The 22,328-nt window shown below is 40.7% G+C and overlaps 1 protein-coding gene across 2 annotated transcripts in view; it reads right to left on the reverse strand.

Moving 5' to 3' along the window:
• PALMD (palmdelphin) overlaps positions 1 to 11,496 on the reverse strand; it is a 73,522-nt gene extending 62,026 nt beyond the window's left edge. For both annotated transcript variants that reach the window (XM_084636302.1, XM_084636303.1), the window contains exons 1-2: positions 11,219 to 11,496; positions 10,654 to 10,780 (exon numbers count right to left, since the gene is read on the reverse strand). In XM_084636302.1, the coding sequence (XP_084492428.1) occupies positions 10,654 to 10,673 (20 nt within the window). In that variant the 5' untranslated portion in view covers positions 10,674 to 10,780; positions 11,219 to 11,496. The remainder of the gene's footprint in view (positions 1 to 10,653; positions 10,781 to 11,218) is intronic.
• Positions 11,497 to 22,328: the final 10,832 nt, after the last annotated feature.

Here is a 22,328-nt window from a genome sequence, read left to right on the forward strand (position 1 = left end):
GGGAATCAAGTCACCCCTTAATCTTCACTTTGTTAAGCTAAATAGATTGAGGTCCTCGAGTATATCACTATAAGGCATGTTTTCTAACCCTTTAATCATTCTCATGGCTCTTCTCTGAACCCTCTCCAATTATCAAGATCCTTCTTGAACCATGAGACCAGAGGTCACATGGGCTGTTTGGAAAGAATCGATGGGTATTGGAGGAAGCAGCCTGCTTGTAAAGCAATGCTCACGTTCTGCAGTCTGGTCACTGTGCTGAGCAAAAACAGATGTGGCATGTCAGAAGTAGAAAGCTTTCTGATCAACAGTTCCTGCTCATACCCTGAGAATAAGGCAGGCCAGCTTACTCAGCTGATCTCCCCATTCTGACAAATAAATTGAGTTACAGGACAAGCAATAAGCAGGAGCCACTGTGGCATCGGGTGGAATAATAGCGGAGGACTGGCAGAGTGACAAACCATTGTTTGTAGCAGAAGGGAGAGAATGAAAGGGATGACTGACAGCACAGTTAGCATTGCCAATTCAGCAGGAGTCAGAGGCAGCACTTCCAAACAAAAATCACAGAGGCTGGCAGTACTGCCGAGTTGAACCTGCCGAGTCTTGCAGACTTGCTCTCTGTGGCAGATGGGTAGATTCTATGTTTATCATACGGCACATCATGGTGAGCTCCAGTGCTGTCCATGAAGAAAGCTGGATTGTTGTCATGCCATGTAAAGATGGAGCATCACATGGGCTGCAGTGTGGCTTGAAAACAACACAAGGGCACAATCCCCAGCTGATACAAAGCCTACCGCTAACAGAGACACTGAAAATTACAGTAGTAATAGGTGATACCCCTCTTCTGAGATCCTGAAATGGTGACTGCTCACAATGACAGCTGCCAGCAGTTATTCCTACCATTCCTAAAACACATGTTCATGATGGAGATGAAACCTATTTTGCTAATGTATACAGCACTTAGATACTATGGTTAGGGGTGCTACCTGAGTACCTCCATGGGTGGATAGATATCAGTTGTACACCAGTAACATATGGAAACCCTATATATTAATTCTTGCCTTTCCAGGCTATGTTGTTGGGGAAATAGTATTATCAAATGAATCAGCTGAGAGCAACTTGGCAAAGATTAAATATAGTGAGCCTGATTCTTCTCTCCTTGACACCACTTCAAAAGTAACTTAACTCCATAGACTTCAACAGAGTTACTTCAGATTTACATAAGCATAAATATGTGGAGACTTGGGTTCTCTGTGAAAAAACAACTAGAAGTGGTGTTAATCCCAGGTCTGAAATGTTAGGTTCAAAAGTACTTTAATCCATTGATTACAACACTGAGCTAGCTCTCACTTGGTGGGGGAAAACTATAGCTTTAATTATTTGGTGAGAGCAGTCTCATTAAGAAGGTTCTGACTGCAGCATAATTTCTCTTCTTTATAGCATCACCGGGGACGAAGCTTTGAAAAAAACATCTTAGCAGTTATTCTATGCATAGGGGACTAGCCACAAGGTAACAGTTGTTATTATAACGCTTAAAAGTGGACTAGGAAGCTAGATTGCATAGGGTAACTTTGAGAGGGAGAAACAAATTCAGGTTTTATTCCATTTGTAGGCCCTTTGGGATTAGCTTTCTAAAATAATTTTCTTTCATGTGGGTTAGTTTTATAAAGCCAAACACCTAGTCAGGTACCTCTAGAATGGTGTCTGTAAAGAAAATCAAATACCACAGCCTGTTGCTTTGATAGATATGGTGAAGTTATACTAGTCAGAATAGAGAATCCAAATCTTTCCTGCACCTAAGACCTTGAAAGGTGTGGGAAATATCACTTTTTACTTCCAGCTGAATTCCCACTTTAGATAGGAGGTCCCCTCTATGCACACTGTGGGATCATGGTGAGGAATGAGGTGCCTTGGAGTGAGCTACATATTTTGAAAGCTACATCTTTTTGTGTGTGTGTGTGTATCCCACTTGTAGGTGCTGATTACTGGCCCTATCTACACTTACAGCTTTGCATGACCAAAACCAGAATTGTCACAGAACTGTTTAATTCTAAACTAAAGTATAAATGGCCCTCTCTAGCAACTAATCGAGTTTAGTTTTCAACTTGCTGTGGTGAAGGGGCCATCTTGAAAAGTGAGGAGGAATGAGAGACGTCTCCTATCTGGGTCCTGTTATAATGAGCAGTACAATGGTTAGCAGGTTATTTCATTTGATTTGTTGTTTGACTGCTTCTTAGAGTATGCAGACCTATCCACTTCCTGTGCGGTGCACTGACTGTGGAGGTGATTCTGGAGTTCTTGCCAGGTGCAAAGATCCGCACATGCAGATCCTGTGTCAGACTCAGGGACAGTACTAGTGCAAGGACTTTATGAAAACAAATGGTAGCAATAGCGGGATTTGGTCTGTAGCAGATTTCATTTTGATCCCCAGTTCAAACCCCCTGACAAAGTGCATTCATTTGCTGGTAAGTTTCACTGCACTGTTTAAGTTACTCTCCAGCTGTAAGGACAATTGGAGAGGATTTGTTTGGAAAGGATAAATTTTTGCTCTCCAGCAGCAGCATGTGAGTAAATGATAGCCAAGACACAAATCAGCATGGCCATTCTGAATCCGCTGGGGAACTCTCTTGTTTGCATACAGTATGTTAGGGGAGATGGAAACCTGATTGGCTTAGTACCTCTTGAGACTTTTAAGTTACTACTTGGAATATAATAGTGAGGCAGGAGTGACAGAAGCCAGCTGGACTAAATTCATCCTTGGTGTAACTACTGAAGTTGGAGTTATAATATAGCTGAATTTGGCCCATATAGTCTTAGCGCTGAGGACTCAACAAAGCCCTCTGGGAGGATCCATGTTGAAAGCTTTTCTTTAAATTATTGCATTGCAGCTCAGCTCCTTTATTATTCAGCATGAGTCACCCCGTCCCTCTCTCTAAGTCTGATTTGCTATGGATATATGTGATAGTGTTCTCATCTCATCAGTCAGTAAAATATAAATCATATGAAAACACTTTAGCATTCTGATTGAACAGTCACTATACTGTAGTTTAATGAGAAGACAGGATGTTTAGGGTGGAGTTTATTTTACTGGTGCTATTCCATCTCTGTTACTGCATTTAAAGGACTCCTAATGCCAAAAATACTGTGTAGGTTTTTCTGTCATTACTGGCTGGAGATGGGGTGTGCTCCACACACTGGCCCTGCAAGAGCTGAATTGGGCTAGGTGGACCCAATCAGCTAATTAGGCTGCAAATGGAGGAGGTTTAGGCTGGATGCAGCTAATTAGAGAGAAGCAGCCTCTTCCTGGGAAGATGGAGAAGTGCTTGGAAGTTGCTTAAAGTTACTCCCTGGGAGAAGGGATAGAAGAGACTGGCAAACCCAGAGGAATGGGGAATGCCAGGAGGTATGGAAGTGATACAGGGAAAGGCAGAAAGGTGCAGGGAATGGACCTTAGCTGCTGTGTAGAGGGTCCCTGAGCCAGAACCTAGAATAGCGGGTGGGCCTGGGTTCCTCTGCCAGCCGTTGTGGGAGTGGCACTGTGAAGTAGAAAACTGCCTGGGACTGCTGGAGAGCAGGAACCTTGATATGCTCCCCTCTGCCCCCCAGGAAGGGAAATCACAACCGTGACCTGAATGGAGCCATGAAGAGGACAACTCTGGCCCCTGAGAGCGAGAGAGGGGGTACAGAGGAGAAACTGGGAGGGTGTAACCACTGGAAGGAGCATTAGCCTGACTGAGCTAATCCCCAGAACCGCCAAGAGGCAGTGCCATCCAGCAGTAAGTAGAGCAACCAGTGAAACGGCGAAATAGGGTATTCTGTACACAATCCTGTATGAGGGTTAAGTGAGGAGCGGCACCACCCCACAAGGAGCTTCCCAGCGCTTCCAGGGGTAGGTCAGGATGTGGCTCAGTGCTCCCCTTTCTTCACTTGGTCTGTTCGTCAGGGTGGGACAAGTGGAGAAGGATCTGGTTTCAGCTCCACCTTTGGCATGGGTTGTACCTCAAGGGTGAAAAACCTGTGCTCCCTTGAGTGCAGGGATGGGGCCTTTCCACTAAGAAGCAGGACATTTAGTAGAAGCTGTTTTTTGCACATGTCTGTGTACCCACATAAGGGCCAAGGCATAATCCAACCCCAGATCTTTGCTACTGGCCATGGCATTTTCTCTGTGGCTGCCTGTTTCTCTAAAGAATGGGTGGTTTTGCTACTGCATACTTCACAATCCTTAAATTAGATTTCCAGTCTGATCTCACTGGTTTAGCAAGCTCCTTTAGGTGACTTCAGTAGAACAAATTCCCACAAGTTACAAATGCAAGTCAAATGCCTGGCGTCACATCCAGGGGCTACACAAATATTTAGCTGCAAATACAGAACTTGCTACCAAGCAGCCTTCACACCTGAACTCTAATTGATGGGCAAACCCATGCGTCAAGATTAACAGTGACACTCATTAGTTTCCCACTTCATGCTCTTAAGTAACAGATGATGTATTTTCTGACTCACTGTTTCTCCAGCCAGCAGTGCCAATTCTATCTGTTCCCAGCCTAATGGAAACTTTTCACTGAAGGAAGCATCAGCCTGTTCTTGTGCTTCTGCCAATTGTAGGGAAAGTACGTAATTGCGCAGGGGCTATAGACAAAGCACAAAGGCAGCTGACTGTGAATACCCAAGTAGAATGGGCTTTGTTCTTATGCCTTGGGCACTTGTCTGAAATAGCTGTGAGCTAGTGTAGCATTCTGGAAATTTGCATAGAAATGAGCATTGTAAGCATCTCACTAAGTTGAGAAGATTGTTCTCCCTTTCTGCTCCTGTAGACTTTCTTCTTAGGGGAGGTTTCAGAGTAGCAGCCGTGTTAGTCTGTATCCGCAAAAAGAAAAGGAGGACTTGTGGCACCTTAGAGACTAACCAATTTATTTGAGCATAAGCTTTCGTGAGCTACAGCTCACTTCATCGGATGCATACCGTGGAAAATACAGTGGGGAGATTTATATACACAGAGGAGGTGTGTGTGTATGTGTATATATATATAATATATAAGTGTAGGGGAGGTGGCCTTATTTTCAAAAGGGAGATTTGGCAAAGAGGGAGGGCAGGCAATGCAGGAGGAAATGTAACCCTTTGCATGGATACTGGTTTGGTCTACCTCCTCCTGCTCATCTAGAGATATGTAAAACAGATGGGTTCACTCCCAGGTTCCAGCAGTAGCCACCAACGGAAACTGAAACCCAGGTCTCTGGTGGTTAAATGCCTATCTCAGAGTGGAGCTGTAGACTTGCAAAGGCATCCCCAGCTCTCCTATGAGCTGGCTGACCCAGCTCTAGAAGTGAGCACCATCAGAAATGACGGGCACAGTCAGAGTGTGAGGCGATGCATGCAGTGCTCCTAAAAAAAAAAAAAAAAAAGGGCCTTTTGCAGTTTTGTATGGAGGTTAGGTGATATTGCAGCGCTATCTCTTCTCTCTCTCTCTCTCTCTCTCTCCTCCTCTCAGCAGTTTTATGTCACTATAACAGCATTGCTAGTCACTTTATCCCCCATGCAGTCAGGGGACGACGCAGTTCTTGTGAAATGTGTCAACAAAGTTACTCCTCCTCTCAGGACCTATTGATGTAGTTTCACAGGTGAAAAAAATAGTGTAAATGAGAACAGGCCCACAACTAAGTTGACATCACTGGAAAAAAATCTTAAGATTTGCATTTCCTGCATTCTGCGACTTTACCTGTAGAACTGAATGGCACTTTAGGGTAGATAGATTTTTTCCTCCCCACAAACTCAAACTGATGAATGGGCTGTTCAGTTCAAAGCAAATTCATGTTTTACTATAATTTTCCTGTGGCATTTATCAATGCAGCACTTTAAGTTAATTTATTTAAATGTATTAAATCTCAGTGTAAATGTGGAAAATAGTTGCTAGCAGAAATATTGGAGGCATGAGACCGTGACTGATAAATCACTTGGTGTCAGGTCACTCAGCAGAAATACTGAGAAGTTCAAGAACCTCTCACTTGCTTCACCTATTTGTTTTCATAAGAACATTAACTGAGAAGCCTGTCAAATGCTTGCTGTGTCAGTGATCCCTCGGAGCATGCACTGTGTGACAACGTACCTAGAACTGCTGTCGTATGCATCCTTCAGGGATTTTATTGCAGGTCAAAGATGATTTCAAAGTTATAAAGCAAACAAGGAAACAAAATTCACCTGTTCTGCTGTGATTTAAATTGTCCAAAGACCTATATTGATCTATTTATTCAGTGCTTGGTATGTCCACCAAGGAAAATGAACTGGACTATCAGCACAACAAAACTCTGTGCATTTAATTGTAGCATAAGGGAGCTAAAATAATCCAAATCCTTCTGACTCTTTGCATTGCTCTTCACTCTTTAAAAATTATTCTGCCTCCAATACTATTTGAGAGCTCCTTTTCCCAGGTAGGTTCATCAAATTTAGTTAATCTAGCTGCAGAACTAACTCTTGGCCAACAGGTCCTATGGCACGATGATTGGAACGTTTTGGTTTGTGATTCACAGTTTTGGTGTTCATTTAGGTTGTCTTTTTAGCAAGGGTCTTTCTCACTTCCTGCCTGATCACGGGCACGTTAGAATCTTGCTGCTTGTTTGACCCATGTAATCCGTATAAATTAACTCACGCTGAGGTGAACAGAGATTGTGATGAAATGGTGGCAGCAGAACTCCATGAGCTCCAATGGAGGCAAATGAGGTTAATGGGTGAAGGGGTCAGTGTGAGATAACAGAAGGGTGGGTATAACTAAACCTTAGAGTGCTTGCTGCAGCCCTTGTTCTTCACTGCCCTGCACTTTGTCATCACTTACACCAATGCAAAGCATTGTGAGATGGTGGTAAATCAGAAGGGTAGTACTTTACATCCTCTCTGCACAGATTAAACTGACTCTCTAAGGTGGTGAGGAAGCCTATGTTGTCCCCTTCTCCAAAAATATATCGCATAGACCCTCAGCTGGTGTAAACTGATAGCCAATGGAGCTATGAATGTTTATACCAGCTGAGGATCTGGCCCTGGTCCCAGACTAGGTGGTGAATTTTTTTCTTATCTGGAGACTCCACATCACTCAAGCTAAAGACTCTTTAAGCAAAATACAAGAATCTACTTAGAGTCCTAAATTAACAATCTAGAAGTAGCACCTTGTCCTTATACAAATCCCTCCCTAAAGTTCTCCTCTGTTGGGATACTTACAGAAAACTGCCATATGAAAGCAGCTAGGCAAGTGGTGGCTTGTGATTACTGCCTTGATTATTATGCTCTATTATTGCCACAAATTGCACACACAACTACCCGATATTATTCTGATTCATTCTAGACCACCACCTTCAACACCCTGGCCTTTTTGTCCTCTCCACAGCTCCTCTCCAGAACTTCGTAACAAGACCCAGACCAGCATGAAGCTTTTCTGCTGCATCCAAATTATTCCGTTAGTGAAATCACATGGACTCACGTAGCCTTGTGTGCAAGATAAACATTGCTATCAGTTGCATAGCCCGTTGTAAAGTCCATGACCAGAGCACTGAGGTGATACACATGGTGCCAGGCTGTGCCTGTATCTATTTGCTGTGTGCCTTTTGCTCTTTGTAGTCATGCTGTATCCCGCTGGGACACAATCCAGCCAGTACTCTGACCCTGGGAAAAAATGCTTTAAAATGAATCTCTCCTGCACTTAAGCTATTTCAGTCACCAGCAAACTGAACCCTCTGAGGATCCAGGGAAGGCAGTAGTGCTGTCAGAGGTAGCTGGCCAAAATGAAATGCACTGTAATGTTCTGTTGACAGTGGAGAATCTCTCCCCCTTGCTATGTGATTGGCACTGACTACCAGTTGATTTGCTGGGTGAAGGTTAAGTTATTGTGCTTGCGTTGCTTCAGTTCCTGGGTGCCCAGTTTGAGACCCCTTTTTAAAATGGTTTGAGCCCCAGCTATTTGGGCGACTGCCTCTGTTTGTGTGAGATCATAGTAGCTGAAATCCAAAGTACTTGAGCTAATATCACCTTTCTGCTGGCAACAAGGCATTCTGGGTGAGAGATTGTGGGCTCTGGAATTAATTTATGTTCCACCAGAACCTGGATTTCTGAGTGGGGTTTCCTGTGACATTGCTGGGAAGATATTTTATATGAAGCACGAAAGTTCTGGAGTGGGGTTTGTAATGATGATGATGTACTTGTTTCCCTGTCGACAAATCGGGGTTCTGCATAAAAGGTTTGAGTTTAGGACATTTCCAATTTCTAGGCAAGTGAGGGTCGACAAGGACTGCAAACAAAATGGAACAACTTTGGTAAGAGCAGAAGCTTGTATTTTATTCATCTAGGTTTTTGGACCACATCCATTGCGATAATACCTGATCATTTAGTAACCTCTCAACTCTTATAGGACTGCTAACTAGAGTAAAATATTTTGGCCCAAACTTTTTTGATGAAAAATGCAGTTTCAGCAACACCAAAACATTTCACAAATTTTTGTCTCTTTCACCAAATTGTTTTCATTTGAACAAAATTATATTAAAAAAACAACCCTAGTGAAAATAAAAGTGTAGTTTTTTGATGTTTTTTTTAAATGGAACATTTGGATTTTTCCAATTTGCAACAACTCTTCTTCAAAATGTCTTTTTTTAATTTTTATTTATCAACCTTAAAATGGTCAAAATTGAAACTGAACATTTTCTTCAACCCAAAACGAATTTTTCCCCAATTTTTCAGAACTGCTGGCAAAATGCATCATTTTCACAGCTCTAAGAAAAGGAGTACTAGTGGCACCTTAGAGACTAACCAATTTATTTGAGCATAAGCTTTCGTGAGCTACAGCTCACTTCATCGGATGCATCCAATGAAGTGAGCTGTAGCTCACGAAAGCTTATGCTCAAATAAATTGGTTAGTCTCTAAGGTGCCCCTAGTACTCCTTTTCTTTTTGCGAATACAGACTAACACAGCTGCTACTCTGAAACCTTTCACAGCTCTGTGACTGTAACAACTTAGTAACAGCCATACTGGAGCAAACTCAATGCCCATCTAATCCAGTATCCTGTCTCTCAGTGTTCAGTATTGGGTGTTTCAGAGGAAGGTATAAGAACTTTGCAGTAGGTAAATGAGCAATAATCTGCCCCCTTACATGAGCTCTCATGCCAATCGCCAACTACTAGAAATCAAGATAAATCCTGAAGCATGAAGTTTAATCTCTCTTCCACAATAATGTTATTAATTAACATTCTTTATAATTAATTCTTGATATCCATATAAATGCCGTGAGTTCTGCAGTCTGCCTACACATTATGTGAAAATATTTTTTTTTTTTTAATTTTCCACTTTGAATGTCTGCTTGTTCTTGTGTGTTTGAGACAGGGAGAACAGCTCCTGATTTATCTTCTCTATACCATTCATTATGTATGGACTCTTCTTTAGTCTCCTTTCTAAGGCTTTTTTAAAAAATCCAATCTTTTCCAATCAATCCTCATAGGAGAATTCTTCCAGGTGCTTGGTCATTGTCCTTGCCCTTGTCTGCTGACCCCCCTTATAGTTCTTCAATATCCTTTTTGAGCTAGGACAACCAGTATTGTACACAGTGTTCCAGATGAGGCCCCACCATTTATTTACATAAAGGCTTTATAATATTACTCGTCGTATTTACTACTCTATTCCTTATGCAACCTAACCTCTTGTCACCACATTCATTCTTGAACTTCGTGACCTGATACGATTATTGTGGGCCAAGATCATGGCCACAAGTGAGATTGTACATTCCCAGATACTAACCAGGAAAACTTTTAATAATGCTTCTAAGTAAACATGTTGAAATTAAATCGCTTATATTATGCTCTTGCTTTTGTTTAAAATTAAAGGAATGCTAATCCTTCATTATTAAATGCGATGTTGAGATAGAGGAAACAGTATGGAAAGAGGTCAGTAAATTTTTATCCAGATTCTAGTTCAGATACTGCTGATTTATTATTTGAAAGCACAGTAATGTCTGTGACCATATCTAATTTATTTTTTGAGTGTTTGTTTTGAAATGAAAATTGGAGGCCTTAATATTAAAGGAGGACATGTGCAAAAAGAACTAGCCATGAGGGGAGAATCACATGTAGGCATCAGAAAACTAACATGTATTTTAAAGGATTCCATGTCTCCAGGGTGATTCTATAGACCAACTGCAAGAAGTTGTAGGCGCATAAGAGAGAATTCAGAGAAGAGTGACAAATGATCAGACAGCTGGAGGTTTTGACATAGGAGGAAAAATTAAAAGAGCTAAACATGAATAGTTAGCTTAACTAAGTGAGTAAGCCTGCAAATACTTAAGGAGGCAGCCTGCAAATACTTGAAGTGCCAGTGGAGAGGAATAAATAATGGAATAACTAGAAATAATGAACCCTAGAAGATAAAAATGAACTTCGTGTGAGTGAGATTTCAGATTGTGGAATCTTTTCCCGAGAGAAGTGATGAAAGCCCTATTGTGTGGAATTCTTAAGACAACCCTGTATTGGACTTTAAACAACTGAACAATAAGATGCACATTAATGGCCAAATGGTTACTTTGTTTGTACTTGTCTTACTGTGGTGACACATCTCAGAATAACTTTTTCCACCCCTTTTGACCATATTCTATAGAATACCTGTTAAACCAAAGGCAGCTAATCAGACTTCCTTACCTCAGAACAGACCGTTCCATTTCAGATAGTACAAATTAGTGCAAAAGCACATAAGTAAGCTGTGATTGCTGATGTGTAGGGCTCCTCTGGTTTACAGTTTAAGTCCATTTTGTGTTACTGCAACCTCCTGTCATTAGATAATAAAACAGGATCTTATGAAACCTATAGAAAGAGGGTTACATCGCTCTTATTCAACACAACTGAAGTTAAATTCCTTCCCAAAGAATTGTTGCAATTGCACTGAGGTATATTAAGGCTTCTGTAGCTCAAACTTTGAATATGTGTCAAGATCCTTCAGCTGTTGTAAATTGATATAGCTGTACTGAAGTTATGCTGATTTAAACTAGTGGGGGATCTGGCCTACCCTCTTGTCTGACACAAATGCCCTCTAACACAAATGCAGAACACTGTAAATATATAACAAGAAAACTTTTTTTTAAATAACTCCAAGGAAAAAGCTAACTGCAGAGTGTAAAACTCTTTGCCAGGAAATGACCTGAATTTTGTGTGCCAAGTTTCTCAAAAATAGCATTCAGGCTATGTAAGTTTTAAGTTGGGCTCTTACCTTCTGTTCCATGACTCTGTAGAAATGAAATCAAGAGACTGCCTCACTCTGTCATGGTCATCACTGCCACATCAAAATTAATGTGGGTCAGAGACTGCATGGGAGGGAGATAATGGTGATAGACTCCATCTGATGCTGTTCTATTGGACTCCTTTATTCAGATGCTTGCATGAATGATTGGCCAGTGTTTACCAAACCAAATAAATAAACAAATTTTAAATCTGATAGCTTGAGTCATTTTTAGAAACCACTTTCCTCAGGGGAGCTAAAAGCTCCACACTAGCAGGGTATATTCTAGGAAATCATGTATTGATTTAAACATGCCAGCCCCACTCTCGTATTGTTACTGTAAAAGATTTGCTAGTCACAGCAATATTAGTAAATATTTAACTTGATAGATCTGGAATTTGGGGCTGTGTAATGTATGTTGGTGTGGCTTTATTGGGGCAAATCTTTGTTCTGGACACTGCTTGGGTAAATTAGCAGTTGGGTGGACAGTCAGTGTAGCTTAATGCCACTACTACAACTTCAGGGTCCCTCACATGCAGTATATTCTGATCTTTCTCCACAGGGAAATGATGGGGGGAATCTGTGTCTGTATACTGTGACATGGAAGGATTCATCCACAGCTTTGTAGTGTGCAGCAGGAATGAACTCTGTGTGGGCTCTGTGTCCTGCCCCCTATGTAACAAGGCCTGATCTGTGCCTATAAGAAGGGATGTATGAGTTGGCCAACTGGCCCAAATCCTTCAGTGCTTACTCAGGTCAAATTTGTACTGACTTCACTGTTCCACCTATTGAAATGGAATATAGCACCACTGTGACCAAAAAATCTCCATGGAGAATGGGAAATGACATTCCTAAGAAAAAAACAGTGATTGTGAATATTTCTCATTCAGAAGAGAAGATAAAAAGTTTTAAGGAAAAAAAACGTTAGCAGTAGAAGGGTGGTGGGGTGTGTGTGTGTGTGTGTGAACACCATGGGGCTTCAGCCACCTTAAACTAGAACCAAATCTAAACTGGACTGAAATTGGGGAAAGTTATTCAAATTCCTTCATCTTTGCCTTTTATTGGATACTGGCAATCTGCTGCTGCTGTCTAGAGTATTCCCCAAGAATGGTACCCTAAAAGGCACAACAGTCTTGGAAGTCTCAGACTAGTTAAAGCTTACAAGTCCTCTACAGTCTGAGGCATCTGTATCTGGGAAGCCACATAGGTACCAAATTTGAGAGGAGCAGGAAAAAGACCAGTGCTGCTACAAGCTTCTTTTGGGGGCAGTGAAGCACACTCCATAGGAATGGTAGAGGGTCATGAGACAGGAGTCATTTAAAATCCTGGGTTTGGATAAACTTGAGGTAAATATCACAAGTACAGTACCTACAAACTGGAAGCTAAGTAAAGTCTCTCTTAAAAATCAGACCCATAGGGCAACAGAAAATAGATATTTATTCATTAATGAGTAGGAACAGAGATAAATAATTACCACAGCATTTCCACTTCTTGAGAACACATCTGACCAGAAAACTGCCTGACTCTAGTCTCGCTGAGTGGGTGCAAAGGCACATATGTTTTCCTCAGATGTGAATAGGTCTGCCCATACTGATCCAAATTCTGAGGAGGCCTAATTCAATCTAAATGAGGCTAAGCTGCTGTAAGTCTCATGCAGCAGGTGTAAAGGACACAATTGTAGGACTGCCTCCAAATCTGAACCCCTGTGGGTCAGTGTGGAAAATGGCAGGCTTTATGGGTTACTTCTAGCAAAAAAGGTAAAACTTCACTTATCATGAGTTAGTATGAATGAGCTAAATACATTACCAATAATAGCATAAAATGCCATGGGGAAAAACCCTCTAAAAACTAACTTCTATGACCAACTAACTTCTGAACAGCATCTAAAGCTTCTTTAGGAAAGCAGTACTATCACTTAAGGGACAGAATAATTTTTCCTAAAGGCCTCTTTCATGCCCCCTTCCTCAGGGAGCGGAATCAGTATGCATTATGGTTCATACCAGAATGCTTTGAGATCAGTAATTTCATGGCAACCAGTGAATTTTGCAGTGTGGTGACTTTTACAGCACCTCAATTTATAGGGAGTGAAGAATGAAAGGAAACGCTGCTGCAAGTTTTAAAGGAGACCAAGTATGGCTTTCCAGCTGGGTAATGCTTAGACAGCTCAAAATATACCATCTATCTCTCTGTTGCAGTGAATGTATGGATCAAATGGCAAAGGATTTGGACAAAAGAGTACACACAGCCCCCAGCATTCACACTGTATATCAATCTCTCGTCTAAATGGATCCTTTGGGAACAAGGCAAACATATATACACACACACAGGCCTGCTGAGAGAGAGAGATGAGAAATAAATATGAGTGTTTGGTAAAAACTGCTACTGCTAAAATTAGAGCTGAGGGTATCTGCAAAGGTGCTATCTCTAAACTGCCATAATAAGGCAGTTTGTCAGTTCTGTCCAAACTGACAGTCTTCACCTGTGATACAATACTGCAAAATTTAATGGTCAACTGGAATGTTGAGCTGTCTTCCACTGGAATTGATGTTGTAATATCAGAGTGGCCAGTTGTGTGGTGATTTCGGGCCAAATTCCTCCAGCCTTACTTTGACTGAGAAGAGACTTGCTCTAAGAGTAGGCTTACTGATTTCAGTGGGAGTATCCCTAGAACTAAGGCTTACTTAATGTAAGTAAGGCTGGCAGGATCTGACCTTCAATTATTTTGATATCTGCCTACAGTTTGGAGACTAAGGTAAGAGAGACGACTCCTTTTCACTTCTAACCTAAATCAGGTTTGGCCTCAGATTACCAGAGTTGAAGGTTAGTGGATTAATCCATTCTACCTACCCAGCCTCCCTTTAACTCCCAGTCCCATGGTAATCTAGTGATCACGTATTTGAGATAAGTAGGCCTAATGACTTGGAAAATCAAACCTTCTGTTAGGTGCACTCTGTGTAGTTTAGAGAGAGAGAACTCCTGATGAAATTATACTTGCTACGTAAATACAGCCCAAGCAGTTTGCTTTCAGAGAGAAGTTTTAAAACTATATTAAACACTGATTAATGAATAATATATAAAAACATGTTTATTTGTTAAATTTTTTTAACTACAAGTAAATGTATGCCCAACTGCTTTCCAGCACAATTCACATTTCTGTATCAGATAAGAAGCAATATTTATTTATTTTTTAGTATATTTGCTTTTAAAAAAGGATACATGTGAGTTAAGTCTCACCAAATGTCCTTATTTGTCCAGCCATAGATGTTGATTTGACTTTGATAAAAGAGTAGTTACATTTTAAATAAATAATTAGGTCTAGTGTGAAGTTCCCCCTTGTGGGAGCTCTGTGGTATTGCAATGATTTACGCAAAAATATGTGTGGGGGTGTATGCCAGCTACATAGGGAGGGTGGACTGAGTAAGTGACTGACTACTTGAGGAAGGAGTGAATGTTGTGCTCTTTCAGAAATCAAGGGGGAAATAGGAATTGTGTGTCTCATGTTCTACCTTTCTGGGATAACTGCTGAATAACTTGCATTAAATCAGCAAAAATGGGGTGACTAACAGTGCTTAACCATCAGACATACCACCAGCAATATAGGCAAAACAAAAAAGCTGATAACTCTGCCAATTACATGGTACCTCAAGATTGCTGTAAGCAGAGGAAAATCAAAGTCTAGGTCTAAAATTTAGTGCTTCAAATGCACCAAAACAATTACTTTAAGAGCAATTTGAAAGTCTCAAGTCTTTACGAGAATATCTGTTTAGACTTAATCTTGCAAAACAGGAGTATCCACAATGACTCCAAGATCTTTCTTGAGTGGCAACAGCTAATTTAGACCCCATCTCTTCGTGTGTACAGTTATGGTTATTTTTTCCAGTGTGCATTACTTTACATTTATCAGCATTGAATTTCATCTGCTATTTTGTTGCCCAATCTCTCAGTTTTGAGAGTTCCCTTTGTATCTCTTTGGAGACTGCTTTGGACTTAACTCTCTTGAGTAACTTTTTTATCATCTGCAGATTTTGCCACCTTCCTGTTTACCCCCTTTTCCAGATCACTTATGAGTTGTTTGAACAGAACTGGTCTCAGTACAGATCCTGGGAGGATCCTGCTATTTATTTCTCTGGTTTCTCAAAACTGACCATGTATTCCTGCCCTTTGTTTCCTGTCTTTTAAAAGTTTCTGAGCCATGAGAGGACCTTTCCTCATATCCCCCGACTGTAAAATTTGCTTTTATCAGTTTGCTTAAAGTGTGCAGAAACGGCAGCCATTTTGTTCTCAGGATTGCTGCTGAATGATCGAGGCAACACATATTCTGATGGTAACATTACTTTGGGCCTTTCCTGTTTTATTGACTCTGTAATTTAAAATCAATTTAGTGCAAACAAAGGCGATTCACTCTTTGCATTTGGAAACAACCCACGACCCTGTGTACAGGACTTCCTTGCTGAGTTCTGCCCTGGCAAGGGAGTGGTAACAGTGCCTTGGCACATTGGCAATTGATGTACTTGGCACATGGTGTTGTATTTTATCCAAATTGCCAGATATGTGAGGCAGCAGCAAAGTATTTAATGCTAACATTTTCCAAGAATGGCTGCACAAATGCCAATGAAGTCAATGCGGCGCTTTGAACTTCTGAAAATTGGGAAGCTTTATTTAGATGTTAGGCTGTAAATCTACATTTCAACTTTAAGTACCCAGGTTTGAAAACTTTGTCTGTAATAACTAAGAACTGGTCCAACTTCACTCATTAATTATCATATTTGACATAGTACTAGATCTTTTCTAAAATTAATATACTAATTAAATACAATTTTCTATAATTTATTATAATACAGCACATTGTTTCATATTATAGATTATGTTGTTCAAATTTGAACCAACTTCATGTGTCTGTCCTGTTATACAGATCTCCTCCAATAAGTGGACAGTGTGATGGGAAACACAGTCAAATACCCAACTGAAACATGAGTGCTGCTTTGATTGAGTGTGTGGGATTTAGGTACCTATGTTATGTTAGATATCTCCACACATACTTTAAAAATAGATAAGATTTCCAAATAAACTCTTAATATCTGGTGGTTTCCCTACTGAAAACAGATGATTGTTGTGTGTTTGTGCCTCATTTCTCTGTTGTTGACTTAAATGTTTGTGTTTCTAACACTGGGGTCGGGGCGAGAGATCAATCTAAGTTACACAACTTCAGCTATGTGAATAACGTAGCTGAAGTCGATGTACTTAGATATACTTACCGTGGTGTCTTCACTGCGGTAAGTCGACGGCTGATGCTCTCCCATCGACTCCGCCTGCGCCTCTCGCCGTGGTGGAGTTGACGGGAGAGTGCTCAGCGGTCATTTATTGCGTCTAGACTGGACACGATAAATCGACCCCCTGCTGGATCAATCGCTGCCCATCAATCTAGCTAATGTAGACAAACCCAAGTGGATGTATTTCTAACCCAGGCAGGTTAAGGACTCAGACATTGGCATGCTGAGTATTCAGACCCTTAACCCAAGAAAATGATCTGATCTCACTTAGAAAGTGAGATGAGTGTCAGGCCCTCAGAGTAGGTGAAGGAAAGCTAGACTGCTATACGCCTGTACCAAACCACAACTCCAGGCACCTACCATTGTGTGAATCAGGAGTTGATACTAAACCACCTGCTTTCAATTAATCTCCACTCTTAAAATAGATTTCTCTCTTAGATGATCTCTTCCCATTAAATATTCTCCAGGTTAAAGAACCCCACCTCCTTCCTGTAGTTCAATGAACCTAAGTTTATAGAGCTGGTTGGGGACTTTGTGATTGAATGTGTCTTTTTGTCAGAAAAAGCCAACTTGTTGAAACTGTTTCAACTGTTGCTCAGGTCAGCGATGGGATTCTCTCAGTGAGAGAACGTGAGCCTGTATACCGGCATAGCTAGTAGCCTGCTGGTTAGGGCACTCACCTGGGACATAGGAGACTGAGGTTCAAATTCCTGCTGTGCCCTATTCAGTTGTTCCTATAGAGTCACTCCTCTCTCTGTCTCGTCCAATTAATATTTCATTACATAAACAAAGTGGAACAGCTCCTACAGGAGAGACTGACTCACCCTGCAATAGCCCAGTTATCAGGGCACTCCCTTGGGATGTGGGAAGATGATGCTCAAGTCCCTACTCCATATCAGGCCTAGCAGGGACTTGAACCTGGGGTCCCTACATTGCAGCTGGCTATTGTGGGGTCAGGGCAGGGTCTCTCTCTTTTTTTCTTTCAAAAAACTCAGGCTCATTTTTATTCTGATGTCAAGGTTTTGAAATTTGGTTTTGTTCCACATTTTTCGCAACTGTGACCAGTTCTCCTTATAAGGCATGTCCTGACTCAGACTGTGAACATGAAACCCTGGTTAATCTGCTGCCCATAGGAATATTTTCTCTCTCATGCTCCCTACTAGAGTAGTTTGGGCATCTCCACATAATGCAAGGATCTTACCAATGCAGTCCTCTTAGCACAGGAGAGACCTGTCCCTTCCAAATTGAGAGGCCCATTATTAAAGCACTAGCATTTCTTCACAGTTACATTGTTGTAACACTTCCAGCTGTGCCTTCCACTCTGTGGGGAAGGGTGGTGGGTTAGAGAACAGAGCTGAGTCCAAGCTGAATGTTGCCTAAAGGTGTGGGAGGATGTTCAGAGCTGGGGTTCTGCTTTGGCTTAATCTAGAGAAGATGAGTGAGCTGCTACTTCTGGATCTGAACTTTCTCAGGCTTCCGTGGAAATGTTCTGATCTGGAATTTGGCTGCAGGCCCAACTCTACTAGAAAGAGTAGAAGAGAGGAGAAAGAACTACAGGGAGATTTGCCAGCCAGTAGCAAGGAAATGACAGACCGGACCGCAGCTTTGCTGTACCACCTACATTCCTCTCTGTGCTGGCTTCAAGAACCCATTTCCCTATCCTCTCTTCCCTCTCTGCTACCTTGAGGGAGGCAGGGGAAGGTGGGTAATTCTCTTATGTCCCATTTTTGCACTCCTACCACTTTTGGGGAAGACTTTTACTCTGAGATTAAACTGAAAAAATAAATTGCAGTAATGATGAACTAATGCAGCCATAATGGAGTGCCCCAAATGGCCTGGCATTTAATTCTGCAGCAGTGTAGCACAATGTTAGATTTTCATGAGATAAATAGAATAGTTGCCCTTTATAGAATTCTATTAAAAGGCAGAACCTGATGAAATTAGAACAGGAAGCAGATTGCGGCTATATTGTGGAAGCATGGAGACCTAGATCAATCAATGGGAAAGATTTTCAGCTATAAATTAGAGCCACAAAGTGCTAAACAAATTTGGGAAGCTGCCCGCGTTCGTGGACTGAGCTGGTGATGCTTCTCCAGAGTTTTGCCCATAAAAGCTTGAATAGGTTTCTCTGCGAAATCCCCAGAGCACATGAAATTCAAATTGAATTTGGGATCAAATGGCTGTAAGTTCAATTAAACAGACAGACTTGGTGTCTATAGGAGGAGCCAGGTTAGTTTTAGGTGGTCTTTGGGCACTGATTTTTATTACAGTTCAGCATTAGTAACTCCATAGTTAAGACTGATGCTAGCTTTCCATTATAAGTCTTGTTTTCAGCCCACTAGGTATCTATAAAAAAAGACTGATCTTCTTTAAGTTGTGCTTCCTCCCATCCCAGGGTAGAGGGCTTTGGGAAGTGAGGTATGCATCGGAGTTCTCATGTGATGGTGCTGTCTAGCCAGAGGTTCTGTTCATGCTTTGAAAAAATCACTCTAATGCTTCTGTGAGTTTTGATCCCTAGTGGAAGGTTCTTGGACAACTACTGGCCTAAAATCTGTCTGTACGAAGATTAATAGCCTGAATCCTTCTTCCTGAGTGAACAACCCTGGTAGGGAGCACAGCCAGGGAGACTGCCTTGAGCTCTCCACCAATCTCTATTTGGAGGGGGGAGGACCCTGCAGTTAAGATCTGTAGTATCTGTTATTATCTGTTTAATATCTGATACGTCTTCTATCTGAGGACTATATATATATTAAATGGATTTTTAGAACAGGGTGATGGAATAGGAGCTTGCTCCATCCATTCCACACATCGACCTAGTATTGTAGTACCTCCAGGAAAGGTGCACCAAAAAGTCATAGTGCAGAACCCCTTCTTCAGTAATGATGGAGCAGGTTACTCTACCATTATCAGCTCCTATGCAGAGCTCATGGGAAGAAGAGGCCTCCTTCCCACTAAGCACATGTATATTTTCTGTTAACACACCCTCTGGGACCCATCCATCTCCCTGATCCCTGCAGGGTTTTTTACAGCACTGGGCTTGGAACAGCTTCTGCAGGCTGTGCAGCTTCAGGGAGTGGCACTGTTTTGTCCTTGTCCCATGAGGCTGGTATGGCACAGCTCACAGGATTAGGCCCAACATTCAACTTTAGGGCTTACATTTTCAAAAATTACTGGTGATTTGGGGTGGCTCAGTTTCTCAACTTGAAGAACATTGGAAGGGACCCAGCTTTCAAAGAAGTGCTGATCTCCACTTGCTGAGAATCCAAATCCTCCGAAGTTTGTCAAGTTGGATACCCAAACTTATCAGCCCCTTTTGAAAACTGAGGCCGGTGGGTACTAACTGACATGGCTTGAACCTCAAGAAAATATGCAGAAAGCACACTGATGCTGCACAGATCTCCAGGTAACATAGCCCACCACCAGACATCAGTCCTGAAACTGCTGGTAAAATTAATGATTTTCCATCTGTCAAACTTTCCTGATTTCTTCCTCAGGATGGTGAATAGCTTTTCAGATCCACCACTGGACCTCAGAAGCAGGAAAAAAACTTGAAAAAGATGTTGATGCAGCAATGTCTTACTGATTCATCTTTGAAATGACATGGAAACTTGAAGAATTTGGGATGAAACCGAAGAGTTTTAATGAAACCACCTTTTTATAATTGGATAAAGTAACAATGCAATAGGTGTTTCACAATTATGCTTCATTAATGGCTCAAAACCACTGTGAAAGACATGTTAATCAAAATGTGTAACTCACATGCATTCATTTCCAGATATCTGTTCTTGTGAACAAAAATAAAGAATCGATAATTGAGATCCATTAATTGTTAGGGTTATATTGGCTGAACTAGCAGCCTCAGGTGTTGGCTGGCTTTCAGCATGGTCAGTTTTTTTTACTCTGTTATATAAATGAAATTAGGAAAACACAACGGTTCCTGGCAATCCAGATTTCACTAATGTTAACATGCAAATGAAAAGCTTTGTTTCCTCCTGCAGCATCTTCACTTTGTCCCCACTTTGCCCCTGAAAAAAAGCAGCCAACTCTTTTGAGACTAAGCTGCGCAGATTGCTGCTTTGCTCCGCAGTAGTGCTACAATGTAAAAATTAGAGATTTCATTTGCATGTAGGAACACCTCCTTCCTTCTCTAGCAGAAACTCATTAATTTTAATACACACCAATGAAGCGGCAGAATGGGCTTTGAGGTATCTTTCTGAGTGTGGTGTGTTGCTTCTGCATCACTGAGCTCATTATTCTTTTATTACAAAAGTAAGGAGGAATACAGAGTTTACAGTCCCAGTGCTGTGTTCTGCAGATATCACAGGGCATCAGTGTACTCCCAAATCACTCAGAGCCTGCTTTAAAAATGAAATGAAGCGTTCTTTATTTTGTTCATCCCCATAAGTGAGGAAACATCTGGCCCGCCAGTTCCTATAGTGTTCACATCTTCTCCTCACCCCTCCCACCAAAATATGGTTAAGGAAAATCTGGGGCTAGAGAAACTGGATATATGAGCAAGCACCAACTATACTAAACTAGTACCTATAATTCTGAGGTTTGTCCATATTTTTGATGCAAACACCTATTTTCAAAGGTTTACAACTAGAGTTGGGTGACATTTTTTGAACTAAACTTTTTTTGGTGGAAAAATACAGATTTGGTGACACCGAAACATTTCATAAAATTGTGTTAATATTTGCTGACATAATTTGGTGAAAATAAAAAACCAAAATTTTTTTAAAAATTTCATTTTGATATTTTCAAAATGAAATGTTTCATTTTTAAAATTTTTGAAATGGCTTCATTTAGAAACGTCCCTTAATTTTTTAAAATTAAATATTAAATGCTCAAAACCAAAATGAAACACTTTGTGGATTGAACAAAACATTTCATTCAATCCGGAATGATTTTTTTCTTTAAAAATTGCCAACTAACTGAAAAATCCAACAGTTCTTGGTCTTATAGCTCAGATACCAAACCATTCTGTAATGATCCCATTTTAGAAGCGAAAACTTTGTTTTCTAGTGGATTTAATTATATAATTGTCAAGCATTTGCTTTCTTTGTATAGTATCTCTAAAACTGAGGCATTTTGGCTGTGGGATTTCTATTAACTTTAATGGGAACTGGGGAGTCCAACTCCTTTAGGCAGTTTTGAAAATCTCATTCTAAATCGCTGTGGACTAGAGGAAGGCAGCCATTTTGTATTCAGTTCAATGATCTTTTCAGAAAACGGATGGACATACACTGTGTGTTGTCTCATGGACATGGAGACATTTCTTCTTTTTGTTCTTTTCTTTATACTAATATCAAAGGTTATCTTTACAGAAAGTACTTGATATTCTCTGTGTGTGCAAAATAACCATAACATAGAAATAACAAAACTGACACTGACAAATGTTTTTAAAATGCAGGTGGTCACAGATTGCAAAATTCAGATTCAGATTTTGAACCCCTAAGTAGAGTTGGTAGGAAATTTTTCATCAAAACTGTTTGTCGGAAAAAGCTGTTTAATTGGAATTGAATATTTTATCATGAAATTATATTATTTCAATTAATAAAATAAATGGAAACACTTCATCTTGAAAAATTTCATTTTTTTTAACTTTCAAATTATTTTTACATAATTTGGCATATCAGCAGTAGTAGTGAGTAATAGCATCATAATATGTTAGCATAGCATCATATAGCATGTATCATATAGTTATAATAGCATCATAACTATTACTGAAATAATATAATCAAAATAGTCTATATTTTAAAAACAAAGGGAAGCTGCTATTTAGTATAGATTGAAATACCTCCTTTTTTTCTTGTTGAAAGTGTCTTCTG

This window comes from Lepidochelys olivacea, assembly GCF_965140295.1.
Source record: "Lepidochelys olivacea isolate rLepOli2 genome assembly, chromosome: 8".
NCBI lineage: Eukaryota > Metazoa > Chordata > Testudines > Cheloniidae > Lepidochelys > Lepidochelys olivacea.